The sequence below is a fragment of the Petaurus breviceps genome, unplaced genomic scaffold (genome assembly GCF_028583685.1).
Source record: "Petaurus breviceps papuanus isolate PSGF00001 unplaced genomic scaffold, PetGlider_PUasm1.0 227, whole genome shotgun sequence".
NCBI lineage: Eukaryota > Metazoa > Chordata > Mammalia > Diprotodontia > Petauridae > Petaurus > Petaurus breviceps.
The window spans coordinates 11,106,375-11,124,957 of NW_027185896.1; the positions used below are offsets into that span (position 1 = coordinate 11,106,375).

Sequence of the window (18,583 nt, forward strand, 5' to 3'; positions counted from 1 at the left end):
GGAAAACTTACTTCCTCACACAATCTAGGTATACAAGTAGAAGACTACACTAACAAAAGGAGCAGGCATCACTTGAATTCCACTTTAAGTGGATTCACTGGATAGAATGGAATGAATCAAAGGAGGGTAGAATATACCTAGAGATTTTGGTGTAGAAATATATTCAACTCACAGGAATAGGAGAGAACCAGAGAGAGGGAGGAGGGGAATAAGAGGGAGGGATTAGTCATAATCAAAACAAATTTCAACTGTGGATATTTGATTGTAAAGGGTGCTAAAAGGCAAGAAAGAAAGAATCTGTGATTATACATGGAAAGTAGACTGAATCAAGCATAGATTCTTAGTTCTTTGCACATTACTCACTACCCTCTTCTTTTTTATAAAGGAGAAGGTGGGAGAAAAGGGGACAAAGAAAAGTATAAAAGAAAAGGATGGAGAAAAATTACACAATTAACACTCAAAACTTAGAATGATTTAAAAGTTTTCGTATAAAACCAATAAAGTTAAATTAGAAGGGAAATAGTTTCCTGGGGAAAGTTTTTGCAGCAAGTATCTCTGATAAAAGTCTCATTTCTAATATATATAAGGAATAAATTCAAGTTTATAGGAATTGGAAGAATATAAATGGACAATTTTCAAAGGAAGACATCTAAGCCTTCAATAGTAATGTGAAAAAATGGTCCAAACACAAATAGAGAAATGAAAACTGAAGCAACTCTGAGGTTCCACTTCATTCCCATTGGACTGGCAAAGATGACAAGACAGGGAAATGATAAATATTGGAAGGGCTAAAGGAAAACAGGAAAATTAATGCACTGTTAGTGGAGCAATGAATTGTGAAAAGCCATTTGGAACTCTGGGACTATGAAATTAAAAGGCACTAATTTCAGAGGGCAAAATAGAGGTTGAAAGAATCCACCAATCACCTCCTGAAAAAGATCCCAAAAAGAAAACTCCTAGGAATATATTATAGCCAGGTTCCGGAATTCCCAGATTAAGGAGAGAATATTACAAGCAGAAGAAAGAATTTTGAAACAATTTGAATATTGTGGAAACACAATCAGGATAACCCAGGATCTGGCAGCTTCTACACTGAGGGATCGAAGGGCTTGGAATATGATATTCCGGAGGGCAAAGGAGCTGGGATTAAAACCAAGAGTCACCTACCCAGCAAGACTGAGTATCATGTTTCAGGGGAAAATATGGTCATTCAGTGGAATAGAGGACTTTCAAGCATTCTTGCTGAAAAAACCAGAGTTGAATAGAAAATTTGACATTCAGATACAAGAAGCAAGAGAAGCATGAGAAGGTAAACAGGGAAAAGAAATCATAAGGAACTTACCAAAGTTGAACTATTAACATTCCCACATGGAAAAACAATAATTGTAACTTATGAAACTTTTCTCAGTAGTTGAAGAGATGAGAAATATATATATATTTGTCTATATATGAGGGTATATGGGCATATGAATACATATGTGAATGTGTGTATATGTTTACAGGTATACATAGATAGAGAGCACAAGACCAATTTAACAGGAAGGGATGATACTTAAAAGGTGAAATTAAGAGGTGAGAGAGGAATATAATTAGAGGAAATGGGGAGAGACAGATTGGGGTAAACTATCTCATACAGAAGAGGCAAGGGAAAATGGTTACAATGGAGGGGAAGAATAGGAAGGCAAAAGGGAATGGGTCAACCTTATTCCCATTGAATCTGGCTTGAGGAGGGAGTGAAATACACACTAAAAAGGGTATCTCACCCTCCAGGAGAATAGGGGGGAAGGGGATGATGGAAGAGAAAGCAGGCTGGGGGGGAGGGAAGTTGGAAGCACCCACTTTTGAAAAGGGACGGGATCAAAGTAGAGAATAGAACAAGTGGGAAGTGGGATAGGAGGGAGGGAAATATAGTCAGTCTTTTACAATATATCTACTATGTTATTGTTTTGCATTAGCCACACATGTACAACCTATACTGAACTGCTTATCTTCCCAGTAAGGGTGGGTGACAAGGAAGGAAGGGAATGAACCTGGAAATGAAAGTTTTAAAATCAAATATTCAAATATATATGTATATGTTTATGTGTGTGTATATATATGTATGTGTATATACAATTATTAATACCATCTTACATGTAATTGAGAAATAAGATATACAAGCACTGAGGCATAGAGATCCACTGAAAAAGTCGAAAGGGGTATGGGAGAAAATATGGGAGAGAGCAGATTGGAGGAGGGGATATCCTGTGGGACTGCTATTTTGGGGCGGTGGGTAGGGGAAAAACAGGGAGAAAATTTGGCGGAAACGAATGATGTAAATCAGAAGTTAATAAAGCACTAAAAATTTTTTTTAAAAAAGGCAATAATTTGTGCATAATTTTTGACCCAGTGATACTATTATGTTATACCTCAAGAAATTAAAGAGGAAATGGATTCTTATATACAAAAATATTTATAGCAGCAAGCTCTTTTATACTGGCAAAGAAATGGAAACTAAGGAGGTGCCCATCAGTGGGGGAATGGCTTAACAAAACACAGTATATGAATATAATAGAATATTATTAGGCCATAAGAAAGAAGAAGACAGGGGGTGGCTAGGTAGCACAATGAATAGAGCACTGGCCCTGGACTTAGGAGGATCTGAGTTCAAATCTGACCTCAGACACTTAACACTTACTAGCCGTGTGACTTTGGGCAAGTCACATAACCTCAATTGCCCCTCCAAAAAGCAAAAAAAAAAAAGAAATAAGACTTATATGATCTAATGCAGAGGGAAGTACAATTATAAAGTACAAAAACAATGCAAAGGCAAACAACTTTGAAGCATCTTAATAAGAACTCTAATCAACACAGTGACCAACTATAATTCCAGAGAACCTATGATATAACATGCTGCACAACTCCTTACAAAGTGGTGATAAACAAGATGCAGAAAAAGACACATACCTTAGACATGATCAGTGTGTGAATTTATTTCAATTGATTTTACATATTTGTAACAGGGTTTTGTTTTTCTTCTTTTCTTCAAATGAAGGGGTTAGCTAGAGTAAGGGGAGTGTGTGTAGATTGAAGGAGCAGTAAAAGGAATAAAAAAGAAATGCTTGTTAACTGAAAAAAAGAAAAGTTGTTTGTTTTTTAATGAAATGAAGCTCTCTTTACCTAGAGAAGTTTCTAATGCAGTGCTAAGGGATGTAAAAATCTTTCAGATGAAATGGCTTAATGCCAACTGCATATATTTCAAGGAAATAACAGTAAATTCCTAAGTGTTAGGGAAGGTGGAAGTTTACATTTCGCAAATTAACTTAATTTTAGTTGCTGCTGCTCAGATGCAACTCAGTAATTGTGCTAAATAGGGCTCTGTCAAAAACATCTCAATGACATACATAGCTGACAAATTTGTTTTTCATAACCCAAACTCAAAGTCTAAACACAATGAGAAGTGCATTAACTTTTTCAGGTCATTGGGCCTCAATTTTAGCATTGAAATCCTAATAAATGATAACTCAAATTTCTATCAGGCTTTAAAGTTTACAAAGTACTTTCCTCAGAAAGTATTTTTCAGGAAATAGTAGAGCAAATAAACTGAACCCAGGTTTCCTGAAACCACATCCAGAGTTATTTCCATTGCATCATCATCATCTCTCTCTCTCTCTCTCTCTCTCTCTCTCTCTCTCTAATCAGAGCAAGAGTAAACACCAGGGGAGCAGGAAAAGAGACTAATTAACAATGATTAAAGATTAAAGAGATTTAGAAGCTATTCCTGGTATAGGTGCTGAGTCACATAACATAAATGGGCAAATCTCTGATTGTGCTATATCTTATTTATCTCCTTTGAACATTCACTATCTTTAAGTGAATCTTTTAGAAGGAGGCATTAACCAATTCTACAAATCACCTGGAGTTTCTTCAAAAAATGTGCTGTCAAAACGAAAAATGTATATTACAATGTAACCAAACACCTCACAATAAGCCTTTTCCCCTCTGCAAAATCTAATAAGCAAAATTACATTACTGGTCTCAGAAAAAAATGATACAACATTTGACTTTCCCCAAGAAAGGTTGAAGCCCAACCATACTTGGAACAATTCCATTATTAATATTAGTTAAGTAACCAAAACAACTGCAAAAACAAATTATTTTCCCATTATATCTAACTAAGCAAGTTACCCATCTATTATAAACTCTCTTCAAATATTATCCTTTGAAATGTCCACCTCCTAAGACATATTTAGACAGTTTTTTTAAACATCCTACTTTCCTTAAGAATGGTGAAAAGACTGCAAAGAAATTATGTAAATCACACTCACATCTTCAGAGTTCTGTTGTGAAGTTTTGGCATGTCTCAAGTGGGCATTGAAGTCCAAAGATGCTGAAAATGATTGTGAATTCTCCGGACAGAACTGGGACCCAAAGAGGAACTGGGAATCAGTGAGGCTGGAGTAATCATTAAGATTGTTATTCCAACTAGATGGTTTATTGGTCCTAGAATAATGTAAAAATAAAGAGTAATATGCTTCAAGTCAAGAGATATTTTGAGGCAAATAAATTCTAGAGTCATAGGATTTAGAGATTGTTGAATTCAGCTCTTTATTTTATGGACTAAAAAAATGATTTATAAAGTGATGACTCACCAGAGGTTATAGAATGAATGAATGAATGAATGAAAAAGTACTTATTAAGAACCTATTACATGTAAAACACTATGCTAAATGCTATAGCAATACAAACAGAAAAAAAAACAATCTGTTCTCAAGGAGCTCACATTCTATACAGGCTATGATAAGTCTATAGCTGAGTTCTTTCAGGCTCCAAATTCAATACTCTTGCCACACTATTATATCATCTTTCTAATTTGCAGACAACCATTTCAGTCTTTATTGTCACACTGCCTACCATCACCCTTAGAATGGTGCCACCAGCATTCTACTAGGTGTCAGTTAAGATTAAACTATCACCAATGTGACTACAATAAGCATTATTAAAGATCAAGAGAATTCCTGGTACTGTTGTAGAATAACTTTCTTGTATGCAGTGCCTACTAATGGGATAACTCTATAACATATGCTCTTAATCTTATAAAACATATAACAATTACAGAAAAATAAAAAGAATAAACAGAATAATAGTAATAATATGGGAATAGCTAAGGAAGTAAAATACTTAGATGCAGTAGGTGATTGAAACAAAAAATCATACCAATGATGATTAGTATCAGTAGTTATTAAATGTGATATACCAACTAATTTACCAGCAACTATGTGGATTTGTATTCGATGTTCATTGAGAGCTCTCTGATTTTTATCTAACAGTTGCCAAAGTTGTGTCCATTGGTTTAGGAGTTTCATCAAGGGATTTAAAGACAGAGAAGTTTGAGAGAGAGAGAGAGATTTGGGTACCCAAGAAACAATCACATCATCCACTGTGTCAGGGGAAAAGTAGAAATCATCTCCCTGCCACTGGAGAAACGAAACATTCTTCAAACATCCCGCATAGGGAGCAAGTAGGCCTACGGACATCAAATCACTCTGGTCATTAGACACTATACAAATGTACTGAACATCCACTTCATATAACATAGAAAAGTTAGCTACAGGATAGAGAGTTAAATCACATAGGTTAGAGGAGTGGGTTAACAAACAGGGCTCCATCTGTCTGGTAACTCTCCCACATATAGTTCCTTTATCAGCAACAATGCAATCATCTAGAGTGTGAGTTACATTAGTATTATCTATATAAGCTCCTAGTACATGTGGCAAAGCAAAGTAATCAAACAGAATAAAAGGTTTTACATGGAAATTATACATCACAGTCCAGGTTCGTATTCTGTAATGGGTCAATGTGCCAGTGCAAGCTGTATCTGTGCATACTGGGGTCTTTACTTCACGGGACATCCAATGGTCTTTAGGCAAATAATGGTTCAGTAAAGATATCCACATATCCCAGCCACTATTGACAAGAAATCTCTGAGCATTCTCCTTTTGTATTAACATATACATATTCTGTAATGAACATTTAGTCCAACTGTATAGGGTCGATACATTAGCATCAAACCGAATTATGTCACTGGCTGAAGTATTGAAAACATGAAAGAACTGTTTTTGGAATTCTAGGGTGTGTTGATGGGGCAGGATCGTCGTGGGCAACCATCGTGCATTAATAGTCAAGGCTTGAGAAACATCTTGGCCAGCACTGTGCAGTCTGTTGGCCAGAGTCTCAAGATCAATAGAGTTTACTACACCCAAACCAGTTCCGGCCCCACCAAGTAAGGTGTCATACCATGCCCTTTTTACTCTACTACATTCCTTCAAATCAGGAAAACTAACAGTATAATGAATTACATTCTTATGATAATTACTGGATACATTTTTACAGCTTTTGGGGATTCTAACAATAGAAGGTGGGTGTGGTAAAGGGGGTTTCTTTGGCAATAACAATAAATATTGTACCCATATGGTTCTATGAGTACTAGCAGTAAGTAGCATTGGTACAAAACAAGTATTGATGATGTTCAGTAACGTTCAATTCCAGGATTTTTGAGGAGTTATGTATATTACAAGTAGTACAATTTTCTTTCAATCGATCTTGGAGGGTCTGGAATCTTGACTCAGGGGTAGTGAAGCCTAAGGTAGTTATACAACAATTAACATTCACTAATGTACTCATAGTCAAGTTCAAAGGATAAATGCCTTTTAGTATCCCGAAGATGGGTGCAGGAGCCTTGTAAAAAGTGGCGTTATTCAGGGGCGGCCAGGTGGCTCAGCAAGTAAGAGCACCGGCTCCAGTGTCGGGATGACCTGGATCAAATCTGGGCTCGGATACTCAGCACCACACCCAGAAATAATAACTGGCCGTGTAACCTTGAGCAAGTTACTTAACCCCAATTGCTTTAAAAAAAAAAAAAAGTGGCGTTATTCACTGTCCAGTTAGCTATATTGCAATTCTCATTGGCCGGGCAAATGTAATCACCCTGTTGTCGCGCATCTGTTCTGTTCCTCCATCTCAAGCGAATGAGAGTCCCATTCGGCTGTATAGGAGACCCTGGAGTCCAAGCAGTTACATATAGGAAAGCTGTCCACAAGCCTGCGGTGCACTTTATTCACGAGAAAACATATGGGTTAATGGAACATGATGCCACTGATCACTACCAGAATAACATATTATAACTGTATTATCTTTTCCCTCAGATACAATCTCCATGGCCTTGGACAGCCCAGTCTTCGGTGACTTCACCCATACTTCAGATCCAACCACAATGTTGGAATGCTCAAATCCACCTGTTCCCCTGGTGGTTTTAGAAGGGGGGTGGTCTACTTGTTTCCACTGAACAATCATATGGGGTATGATTACCAGTTGGCAAATATTAGTGCCAGCATAAAAATATTGTTCTTTACCAAGATTTTGTAAGCAAACTTTGACTTTTCCCCTATAATCACTGTCCATAACTCCCCCAGCCACTACAATTTGTTTAACAGCCATGCTGGACCTTGTGAGTAATTGTCCACAAATCCAGTAGGAATTTCTACTGCTATTCCAGTTGGGTATATTCCTACTTTCCCAGGTAACAATTGTATGTCCACAATAGATTTCAAGTCATATCCTGCTGCTATGGGGGACCCGTGGAAAGGCTTCTTTCCTAGGGCTGAATCGAAGGGCCACCATTTGATAATTGCTTCTTGAGCTCGTAAAGCCCTTATCTGTAAATTGGGTGTCATCATTCTAGACAGGGGGGTCCCTCCCCCATTGGCTAAGGGTCAGTTGTTTAATTGTTGAAGGGCTTCAAACAAGTTTTCTTTCCATCTCTTTAAAGAGTTTTCTCCTAACTTAATCAGCTTTTCTTTAAGCAGGCCATTCATCTTTTCAAATAGGCCTGCGGCTTGGGGATAGTAAGGAATATGATATATCCATTCAATATTATGATATGCACAGTAAGCATCAATTTCTTTACCTTTAAAGTGGGAGCCATTATCACTTTGGATTTGCATAGGAGTCCCATAATACAATGATATTATATCAAGAGTTTTGCAAGTATTCTTCTGAGTAGCCCTCTTATAGGGGAAAACAATTAACACCCCAGAATAGGTGTCCATGCAAGTGCAGGCATATTGGCACCCCTGACTTATGGGTAAGGGGCCTATATAATCTATTTGCCATATTTGAGCCCGTAAAGAAAATTCCCTCAGCCAATTTCTCCTGTAATCGTACGAGGAATTGGTTTTTCCTTGTATAACTGGCATTGTATACATTTGTCTGTGATGTCTCTCAAAGTAGAAAGAGGAATATTCATTCCTCATGATAGTGCCCACCTGTAAGAGGCCTGCGGCCCCAAATGTCCTGCAGTTGCGTGGAGCCATTGGGCTATGGCGTGATATTCCTCCTCATCTTGTATCTTGTTACTGTCTATTTTAGTCAATCCATCCACATAGGTGTTATACTTACATTCCAGAGTTTCATTCTTCACATGAGCATCTATATGAAAAACTGAAACGTTAATATATGAATACCATTCCCACATTTCTTTCCACAACTCTTTTCCCCAGACTTCTTTTCCTCTTATCAGCCATTGTGTTTCCTTCCAAATAGGCGTCCATACTACTAACCAATTGGCCACAGCCCAGGAGTCAGTAAATATATGATATTAACACCCTTGTTCATGTTTCAATGCCTAACACACGGCCACAAGCTCTGCCCATCCAGTCGTTTCCAATACCATCTTGGTAAGGGGATTGTAAGATGCAGCTTTCCAGTATCTTTCTTGCCCCAAATACTTAGCTGAGCCATCGGTGAACCACACATGCTGTTTCTGATCAGGCGATAAGGATCCATATCCTTGATTCCAAATAACAGTTTCTTTTCTATTTTGGGAGGGGGAATCACTACCTCATTATTTGGTAATTCCATCACTGTTTCATGTAATGTGGAAACACCATACTTTCCAGATTTAGCTTTATTTTGAAGGTACCATTTCCATTTTATAATAGAGGCTTTTTGTGCATGCCCGATCTTATGGGAAGCAAGTGTGCCCATAATCCAACTCATAATGGGAATACCGGGCCATAATAGTACATCATGATGCAAAGTTAAATGCTCTATATCCACTAAGGCCCAGCATACTGCTAACAATTGTTGTTCAAAGGGGGTGTAATTTTTTCCTGCAGGGGGCAATCTCTTTGACCAAAATCCTAGAGGCACATTCTTCCCATTTAGCTTTTGCCAGAGACTCCAGTCTGCAGTCATTTTGCACAGTTACCTGCAATTCTGCTGGCCCATCCTGCATAGGTCAAAGATCTAATGCTAACTGTATAGCCAATTTTGCTTCATTGAATGTTTCTTGTTCCCTCTCCCCCATTCAAATTCATATTTCTTTCGAGTCACCTTGTATATGGCTGCAGGATTTGACCTAAATGAGGGATGTGATTTCTCCAGAATCCAAACAGCCCAATGAATTTCTGTGCTTCCTTCTTATTCCTAGGAGCAGTGAATTCCAATATTCTCTGATGGGCTTTTGGTAGGATTTCTCTATGACCCTCATTCCCAATAATGCCCAGAAATTTTACCGACTGTGCGGACCTTGTATTTTAACAGGGTTTATCTCCCATCCTTTATCCTTCATGTGGTCAATAAGCTTGGGGAGTATTTCTTCAATTTCTTCCTTGGTTGAAGCCTGTATCATTATATCATCAATGTAGTGAGTAATTTTTATACTTGGCCATTTCAGTTCATCCAAATGCATAGCTACTATCCTGTGGCACAAAGTGGGGCTGTATAAGTACCTCTGTGGAAGTCTGGTGAAAATATACTGTCTCCCTTGCCACGTGAAAGCAAACTGATCCCATTGAGAAGGATATACTGGGATGGTAAAAAAGGCGTTTGCAAGGTCTATAACTGCATACCATTTTCCGGGACATGTTTGTAGTGACTCAATCAATGTTATTGTATCAGGGACTGAAGCATATAAAGGAGGAGTAACCTTATTCAGTTGTTGGTAATCTACCCTCATTCTCCAACTACCGTCAGATTTTTTAACAGGCCAAATAGGATTATTCCATTGACTGGTAGTGGGCACTAACACTCCTGCCTCTACATAGTCCTTAATAGTCTGGGTTATTTCCTCTTGTCCTCCAGGTATACAATATTGTTTCATGGTTACCACCATACTAGGTTTGGGGATGATAACAGGGGGCATTTTAAATTTTCCTACTAAAATAGAAGCCACCTGGAGCTTTCTAACAACAAATTGGTATTGTTCTTCAGGTAATTTAATTGTCATTCCTCTCAATATATCTATTCCAATAATGTATTTGGGGATGGGAACTATCACTACAGAGTATTCCTTCCATGGAAACTGACCTATTTTCATTTCCAATTTAACTTGTACTGCTTTAACTTCAGCACCCCCTATTCCTGAAATGGTGATTGGAATTCTTTTTTTAAATTTAGATGGGTTCCCATAGATTTAAGTGGCCTCCACCCCTGTAGCGATCAAAGCATTGGCAATAGTGGAGGATCCATTTTTCCAAAATATAATGAGTTTTACATGAGGCCTATAATCTCTTCACATTAACCAAACCTCAGGGGCTTGGCCTTCTCCCTATTCTCCCTGCAAGTGCTTCAAGGAAGGGTAAATGGGAAGCAGGGGGAGAAGGGGGAGCACTGGGAACAACGCTCAGTTTGGCCTCCCTTGCTTCTCTCCCTAATCTTTCCCTGTACAGCCTACTCAGTTCAGATGTAGGAACTCCATCAATGTCCTCCCGCTTTATTCCAGCTTTCAGCAGGGCAGTAAACAAGTCTTTTCTAATCATTTTATTAGTTCTCTGGTAATTAACCCTGGTTCTCTCTCCTGGTTCCTTCGCACTAGGGGTCCCTAAACCAAACTCACCTAAATCTCCTAATTGTGATATTTTATCTATTATAGTCCCCAAAGATTCGCCTGTAGAGGCCACCAACAATGTTAGTATAATATGCTTATAAGCGGCAGGAGCGACTTTGACAAGTGATGCACGATGCAATGACAGTACTGGGGTCTCCACATCTCCCACCATTATAGCCGATTTCATCACCTCCTCCTTCAATCTTTGAATCCTATCCCTTAAAGAATACCAAGGTCAGGGGCGGCCAGGTAGCACAGCGAGTAAGAGCACCGGCCCCAGTGTCAGGATGACCTAGAGATCGAATCCCAGGCTCAGACACTTAGCACCCACCCAGAAACACCTGGCCGTGTAACCTTGAGCAAGTTACTTAACCCCAATTGCTTAGGGGTGGCCAGGTGGCTCAGCAAGTAAGAGCACTGGCTCCAGTGTCGGGATGACCTGGATCAAATCCGGGCTCAGATACTCAGCACCACACCCAGAAATAACTGGCCGTGTAACCTTGAGCAAGTTACTTAACCCCAATTGCTTTAAAAAAAAAAAAAAAGAATACCAAGGTCTATGAGAATTCGGCCACACAGAGGAGTCAGGGTACTGAGCCTTCAATCCTTTAGCCACTGTTTCCAGAAGGGAGGTGTTTGCAGGCCCTCCCTGCCCATCTGTAGCATGGGACCAGTCTCTGAAAGCTTGCTGCACAAAGGGGTTTGAGGTCAGACTCATAAACTTCATACAGTCCTTAGAGTCTAACCACACACCCCCAGCACCTCCATCATGGAGCCGTACTAGCCACCTAAGTGAAGGTTCTCCAGATGTTTGGGAGAAGAGAGCAAGCAAATCAGTGATCTCTTGTTGCGAAAAATCCTCAGTCACATTCTTGTTTCTTTGTCTCCCACGATCCCCTTCCTCTACTCTGCACCTTTGAATTGGCTGCACCTCTTCCCCTACATGAAGAACTTGATGTCCTCCCAGCCTCCTTCATGCTCCGACTCATCCCATATGTCTCCATCCCACTTATCAGGGTCCCTTCCACACTAGCAGAGGCAATTATAGCACGAACCTTTTTCTTATTCACCTTGATTCTTGTACTTACATTGTGCCACTCGGACTGCAGCTTTCTCAGCTACAGCCTGGTAATTCCTCACCTGGTCTCCCAAAATGAAATTCTGACACTGATACATAGACAATTACCCCTGTAATTCTGACAATTCCCTCTCCATTTGTACTTTTTCTTCTACTTTCTTATCCCTATCTCTACACACTGCCCTATATGCAGTCAATAAAGCCCATCCTCTCCTACATATCCCTGCTAATTCTTTCCCTTTTTCTATTGGTATGTTCTGCAAACATTCTGTTACCTGCGGGGGAGTTCCATGTCTCATATGGTTTCCCCAGTCTTGGCAGGGACCTGTCCCCTGAGCCCATACTTGGGCTAAGGAAGAATAGGGTAATTCTTCCCATCCTGGTATCAAAGAGGGTTTCATGCATTCAATGGTTTTCTTAAAAAATGGCATTTTGTGCAGCGAATCCTGTTCGTGACGCCAATTCTGTCCGATTAAGGATCAGTTTTGTCTGATTAAGGATCGGATTTGCTCCCACAAAATGACACGTATTCAACAAAACTAATGATTAAAAGGAGTTTATTATAGGAAAAAGAGTGGCAAAGAACATTTCTTACATACGCAACACAACAGTACTAATAAGCTTAGTAAGATTAAAAGTATCACTATAAGCATAGAAGAAAATGAAAGAGAAAACATCACCAATTTGGAAGAGCACCAACTCTTCACTTTTTTTCTGCTGCTGGGGAATCCTGGGTTTCAGCCTATGAGTCCCGAATAGGAAGGTCCCAGGCAGAGCACCCTCTCCATGGGTAAGATTCCGAATTGGGTTTTTCACTAACTAGCTTTTAAGGAGTTTAGACAAAGAAGGCTTTGTGCCAAGTGAGTTGGAAAAGAACCAATAAAGTCAGAAGAAAGAGACAAAGACTCAAGGTTTGCTGATCGGATATAGGACAAGCAGGGGGAGCGGGCCAAGTCAAGGATGTGAACATACTTGGTAAACATCCCAACATCTGCGGCCAAGATCTTTACTTACTAAATAAACTCTGGGTGGATAGCCAGTCCTCACAGAGTTCAAAGAGGTCCAGGAATGGCTAGTTCCTGGAGTCTATAAGCACACACAGATGGTGGGGTCATACCAGGGTCACAAAGGAAAATCTATAGGCCATGGACAATATCATTATAAAGGGTAGAAATTAACCCTTCATCTTGACAGAGAAATTTAATTAGTACTTCTAGTAACACCAGCATATCTCACATAGGACCATTGTCATCTTCGAAAACATGGTTCCTAAACTTTAGGGACTAAAGGAGCACAGTACATTGTCTTCTCAAGATTTTCATACAGTAATGTACTGTTCCCTATAATGGCTTCTTGTTTCTTGTCCATTTATCATATGTGACTCATATAATATTGTAACAACATACTAAAGTTCAAATGTTTTGTTTTTGCTTTTTGAAGGGGCAGTTGGGGTTAAGTGACTTGCCCAAGGTCACATGGCTAGTTGTTTTTGTGTACACAGATAGTTTTTTTGTGTATTTTTTTTATTTTTATAAATAAATTTTGCTTTAACTCAGGATATGTACAAATATTCAAAAATATGAAGAACAGGGGTGGCTAGGTGGTGCAGTGAGTAAAGTACTGGCCCCAGAGTCGGGAGGGTTCGGTTCTGGCCTCAGACACTTAACACCCACACAAAAAAAAAAAAAACTAGCCGTGTAACCTTGGTCAAGTTACTTAACCCCAATTGCCCTCCAAAAGGCAAACAAAAAAAAAAAAATGAAGAACAAAGGGAAGGTAGTTCAAAAGAACAAAAAAAAGATCAAACCCCCTTCCCTCAAATACAACCTCAAAAAACAGGTAAATAAAATAATAAAGAAAAGATTGTGGATGATTGAATATGCCTGGTTTTTATTGACTTTTAAAACGTCTACAACCCATAATTATCCCATATTAAAAACTTCTGTCCTAGTATGTTTCCTGTCTACCTACATTTTGCATAGCACACACTTACAGCTGAAGGGACTTCAGCTATCATCTAGTCCAACCTTCTCATTTCACAGAAGAAGAAAGATACTTGGCCAAGGAATAATCAATTGTTGAAACCTGCATCACTTTCTGTGGAAGGTTACGGAATTCATTATCTCTACTATAATGATTTTGCACTCTTCTATTATTCACTCTCTTAACTCTTAGAGTGACATGAGCAATATTAGCACAGTGGATACTATATAGTGGAAGTCAGTGGAGTTCTGCTGGACAGACTGATTCCATCATATGCTAGGTAGATAGGCAAGTCACATAAATTTTCCAAGCCTCAGTTTCCATTACTTATTTAAAGGATATAATACTTGTTCTATCTACTTTCCCAAGTATTAATTTTTTCCCAAAAAGTATTAATAAAATGTGAGCTAAAATTAATGTCAATTCCATTTGAATATAATAGACTGCATACTATATAGGTCAAGGCAAATAAAAGAACATGAATGTCAGATTGAAGAGAAATCTAAACAATTTGGGCTATAGAGTACTATCAAACTATTTTAAAAATCAGTAGCCCAAGAAATAACTCACAAATATCTTTCATCTTTAAAGTAAAAATTTTAAAATAACTGAGTAGTATATAAACATAATACATATCCTAAGCAAGAAGGATCTTTTATGTCATTAATGAACAATAATGATGAGTTACAACAAAAACAAGAGGACACACACTTGTTTCAGCAAGCACCCCAGGGTGGCTGCCAACACAGGTTTTAGATCTGTTTTTCTAAAGGAAAGCAACTCAAAATGGATTAACAATCTTGCTTTAATCAATCAAACATATCATTTACCTAGTTCAGGGGGAAAAGGTCAGCACCCCGAACTTCAGAGTATACAGAGGTTACAAGCAGAAATTATAAGAAGACAGAGAAACAAACAGATCAAGCAGACAGGCCTCCAACTGTCCGACCATTACATCCATACCTAGTCAGTTACCAGAGAGGGAAGCATCAACATCTGGGTTTTCAAAGCCAGGGGGCTCTCAACAGCTGCCCAGAGTCTCATCTGGTCAAATCACACAACACTTTTCAAAGTGAGCCCCAATGCAAAGCCTCACATCAAGTTTTGTATAGCCTTCTCCTGGCTCAGAGAATGTCACAACCCTCTTGACCCACTGTCCAATCACAAAGTATCTCCTGAAAAAGAAACCTCCCACCACAGGCTCCAGGTGCACTTAACCTAGAGGCAGGGAAGATCTTACACAATACAATCTTAGAAAGATGGCAACATAAATTTACAATCCCATTACAACACTCCACTCTGGAAAGACAGATATAAGTATGTATGTATATGTGTGTATTTACATATGTGTATATATACATATATATGGAAAGTCACATAATAATAGGTCAAAATAGATCTTTGTGATTCCCTGCACGAGGCCACAGTTAATAATTAGTTTGACTAGAAAAAAAGCAGATTAGTAAGTCAATTTGAATCACGTTTTATTTCCATTTTAAGTTAGTTTTGAAATTAATGAAGACATTTAATTTTTTTTCCATTCTCAATAGTAACTGCAATTTTTTTCTTAAAGAGAACAAAGCTCCAGCTTTCTGCTAAATTAATAATGAATCTTCAAGAAAGTGTTTGGAAAAAAGAAAACACTCCGTGAATAGTCATACAGGAAGACAATCAGAAATTTATTCCTCCATCTCTGGTACATCTTCTCACCCATCACCCAAACCAGAAGCTAGGAAAGGCTGATAAAGGACATAAACTTGTAGATACCAGTATGTGCTCAGGGTTAAACTGCTTTCTCTAAGTGGGCTTGAAAAATTTTCTCTAGTCAGCCCACAAGCTGGGATAACTAAGTGTTGGGACAACACTTAACTCGTCCAATTTAAAGGCTATTATGAACTCCTAAAGTACTTAGAAGTTGTCCCATATAATTCCATACAACTATATAACTATATTATGATGCTATGTGCTAATTGTTTTATGTGTTTATATCTTATCTACCCAACTAGACAGTAAGCTCCTCAATAGTAGGGACAAGTCATATACATACATACATACATACATATGTACATATATACGCATACATACACACAATATATACATCTACATACATACATACATATATATATATAATACACACACACATATATCCTCGTTATGCTCCATAGTACCTAGTACAAGCCTGGGAACAATGTGGGTATTTAGCAAATGATTGTTGAATGAAACTTTTTCCTCAATTGTTTTTCCTGTGACCCTGTTCTCTGATTGATGAGCTTTCACTTTAGTCCTGTTCTCAATTCCCACACCACTTTCTAGCAATTTCTAGCTATGTGTATTGTCTTCCTCTATTAGAATATAAGCTCCATGAGGTCAGAGATTGCCTTGCTTACTAGAATTTGTATCACCAGGGTACATGACAAACTGACAAACAGCAAACTCTTAATAAAGAATTTTTTTTTCATCCATTCAATTCATTTTAAGTCCTAGATATCAGAGACCACAGTCACACTTCTGTATTTCTCATAGTGTTTAAACCAGAGCTGGACACAAAGTAATTACTTAATAAATAATCTTGTTGAATTAAACTGTTTTTTAATTGGACTATAAAGTCATTAAATAACATGGGCCATGTCTTATACCTGTATCTGCCCATAGTGTCTAAAACAATATTAGTCATACAATAGGTGTTTAATGAATATAATTATTGAATTAAATTTTCTCCTCAAATGCATTCAAACAAGTGTTTATGGGCTGATTTACTGCTTTCAGATATAAAACTTATAGAACTTAAGGAAAAGACTAGACAGGGTAAGAAAGGCCTTGTGGGCATAAGTGGCAATAGACTGCAGCATCCATTAGTGGAAACCTTTTACTAGATAAATGCAACCTTCCTGGATAGATAATAAATAAATGTAGTCACAAGATCTTCCTTAATCTACAGAGTGTGTACTTATAAAAACTTACCCTGGGCCCGGGGGAACACTGAGCATCTCTTTGACATTCCAGACGTTAAAGTTCATTTCTTAAGATTCTATCAGGAAGAAGTAAAGTACATTAATTAAGCCAGCTCATAGAGAAATTTTTTAAAAAACAATTTACAAATGCCCATTCTGTGGAAATCAGGAAAGTTCTGACAGTAGTATCTATATTATATTGCCATCAAGACATTTTCTTTACCGCCATAACAAGGACCAACCTTTCCTGAGAGGAGCCATTTTTGATGACTTTGTATAAAAGTACAAAGTATTCTAATTCAACATCTGCAAATTCAGTCAAAATTTCATATTTATTAATTTGCCAGGCCTATATTTGAATTCTGGCTCAGTCACTTGCCAATTACATGATGTTGGATGGGCCAGTTCACATCTTTGGGTCTCATTTTCCTCATTTTAAAAATAAGAGGTTTGGACCAGGTGATCTCTGTGGTTTCTTTAGCCTTAAATGTATGATCCTCCAAGCCCATGAGACAGTTTATTACGGCTTATCTTAATTTCACAGCAGAGGAAACCAATATTCATAGAGATGACATGAAGTCACAAAACTAGCAAATGTCAGCAGTGGGATTCAAACCCAGGTTCAGTATTCTTTCCCTTATATCATGCTGAATAAAGTTTACGTCTTGTCATCAGAAAGCTTATGTTCTAATAAGAGAGATTCAACAACACACAAATTATTATAAAGCCAGGCAGAATGTGATAGATCAAAGGAAAGGTCAGAACAAAATGCTGCCCATGGTGCCTAAAACAATGCTAGTCATACAATAGGGGTTTAATGAATATATTTCTTGAATTAAATTTTCTCCTTAAATGCATTCAATTTCATATATGAAATATAGAATTTAAGGAAAAGACTCTCAGAATTCCGAGCCTTCACTGTGTTCACTTTGAAACTAAAATGCCAGTCCCTTTCCCTACTAAATCACAATAGTTGGGGAAGTCTGTCAAATAAAAGGTACTCACAATTGATTGAAAATTTCTATTTCAGACAATGCTGCAGAATGAATACCCAGTCAATTACTATCTTGTTTTTCTAATTAGGAGAGCAACCTAGTACTTTATTAGCAATTTGCAGAACTTTATAGTAGTGTATTACTTTATTTTACAAAGCAGTACAAATTTGTACAGGATTATAGAAGTAGTTGATTTTCTCAAGAAATTGGAAGATTCTCCAGTTGTGGGTGTTTAAATTCAAGTCATCCAGGTAGAGGAGGGATTATATTGAGAAAGGAAGCATTCTACTTATCCCATGAAATCACATGAAATCACTACTTATCCAATGAAATCACACACCTAGGTGGTTGCCTAATTTAAATACATATACCATACATATTGATATTACTTCAAATACACTTACCTCCCAATTCCTCAGTGTGCTCATTTCCCATGACTTCTACCTCCCCTCGGTTACACACAGAGATGGTCACACTCAACTTTACCATCACCCACAAATGCTCCACATCCATGTATATGATCTCTGAAATTCATGATCTATTGTCATTCTACCTCTCCCTCTACCTTCCAACCCAAAACCCAGTTCTTTATCCTCACTGTGACCTCCAATCCTTTGACTCTAGTTTTTTACCGAGCCATCACCATGGCACCGTTACATTCTCTATCATCCCTCATCTTAAGCATTTAGTGAACTGGTTCAATTCCACT

The 18,583-nt window shown here is 38.1% G+C and overlaps 1 protein-coding gene across 3 annotated transcripts in view; it reads right to left on the minus strand.

Annotated features, from left to right (window-relative positions):
• The window catches only part of IHO1 (interactor of HORMAD1 1), an 82,178-nt gene extending 65,233 nt beyond the window's left edge, over positions 1-16,945 (minus strand). The window contains exons 1-3 of one of the 3 annotated variants that reach the window (XM_069095733.1): positions 12,626-12,887; positions 8,437-8,466; positions 4,308-4,482 (exon numbers count right to left, since the gene is read on the minus strand). In XM_069095733.1, coding sequence (XP_068951834.1) covers positions 4,308-4,482; positions 8,437-8,438 — 177 coding nt within the window. In that variant the 5' untranslated portion in view covers positions 8,439-8,466; positions 12,626-12,887. Of the gene's footprint in view, positions 1-4,307; positions 4,483-6,966; positions 7,091-8,303; positions 8,467-12,625; positions 12,888-16,889 lie in introns of those variants that run through there. The other 2 variants (XM_069095732.1, XM_069095731.1) reach the window with 2 other exon arrangements.
• Positions 16,946-18,583: the final 1,638 nt, after the last annotated feature.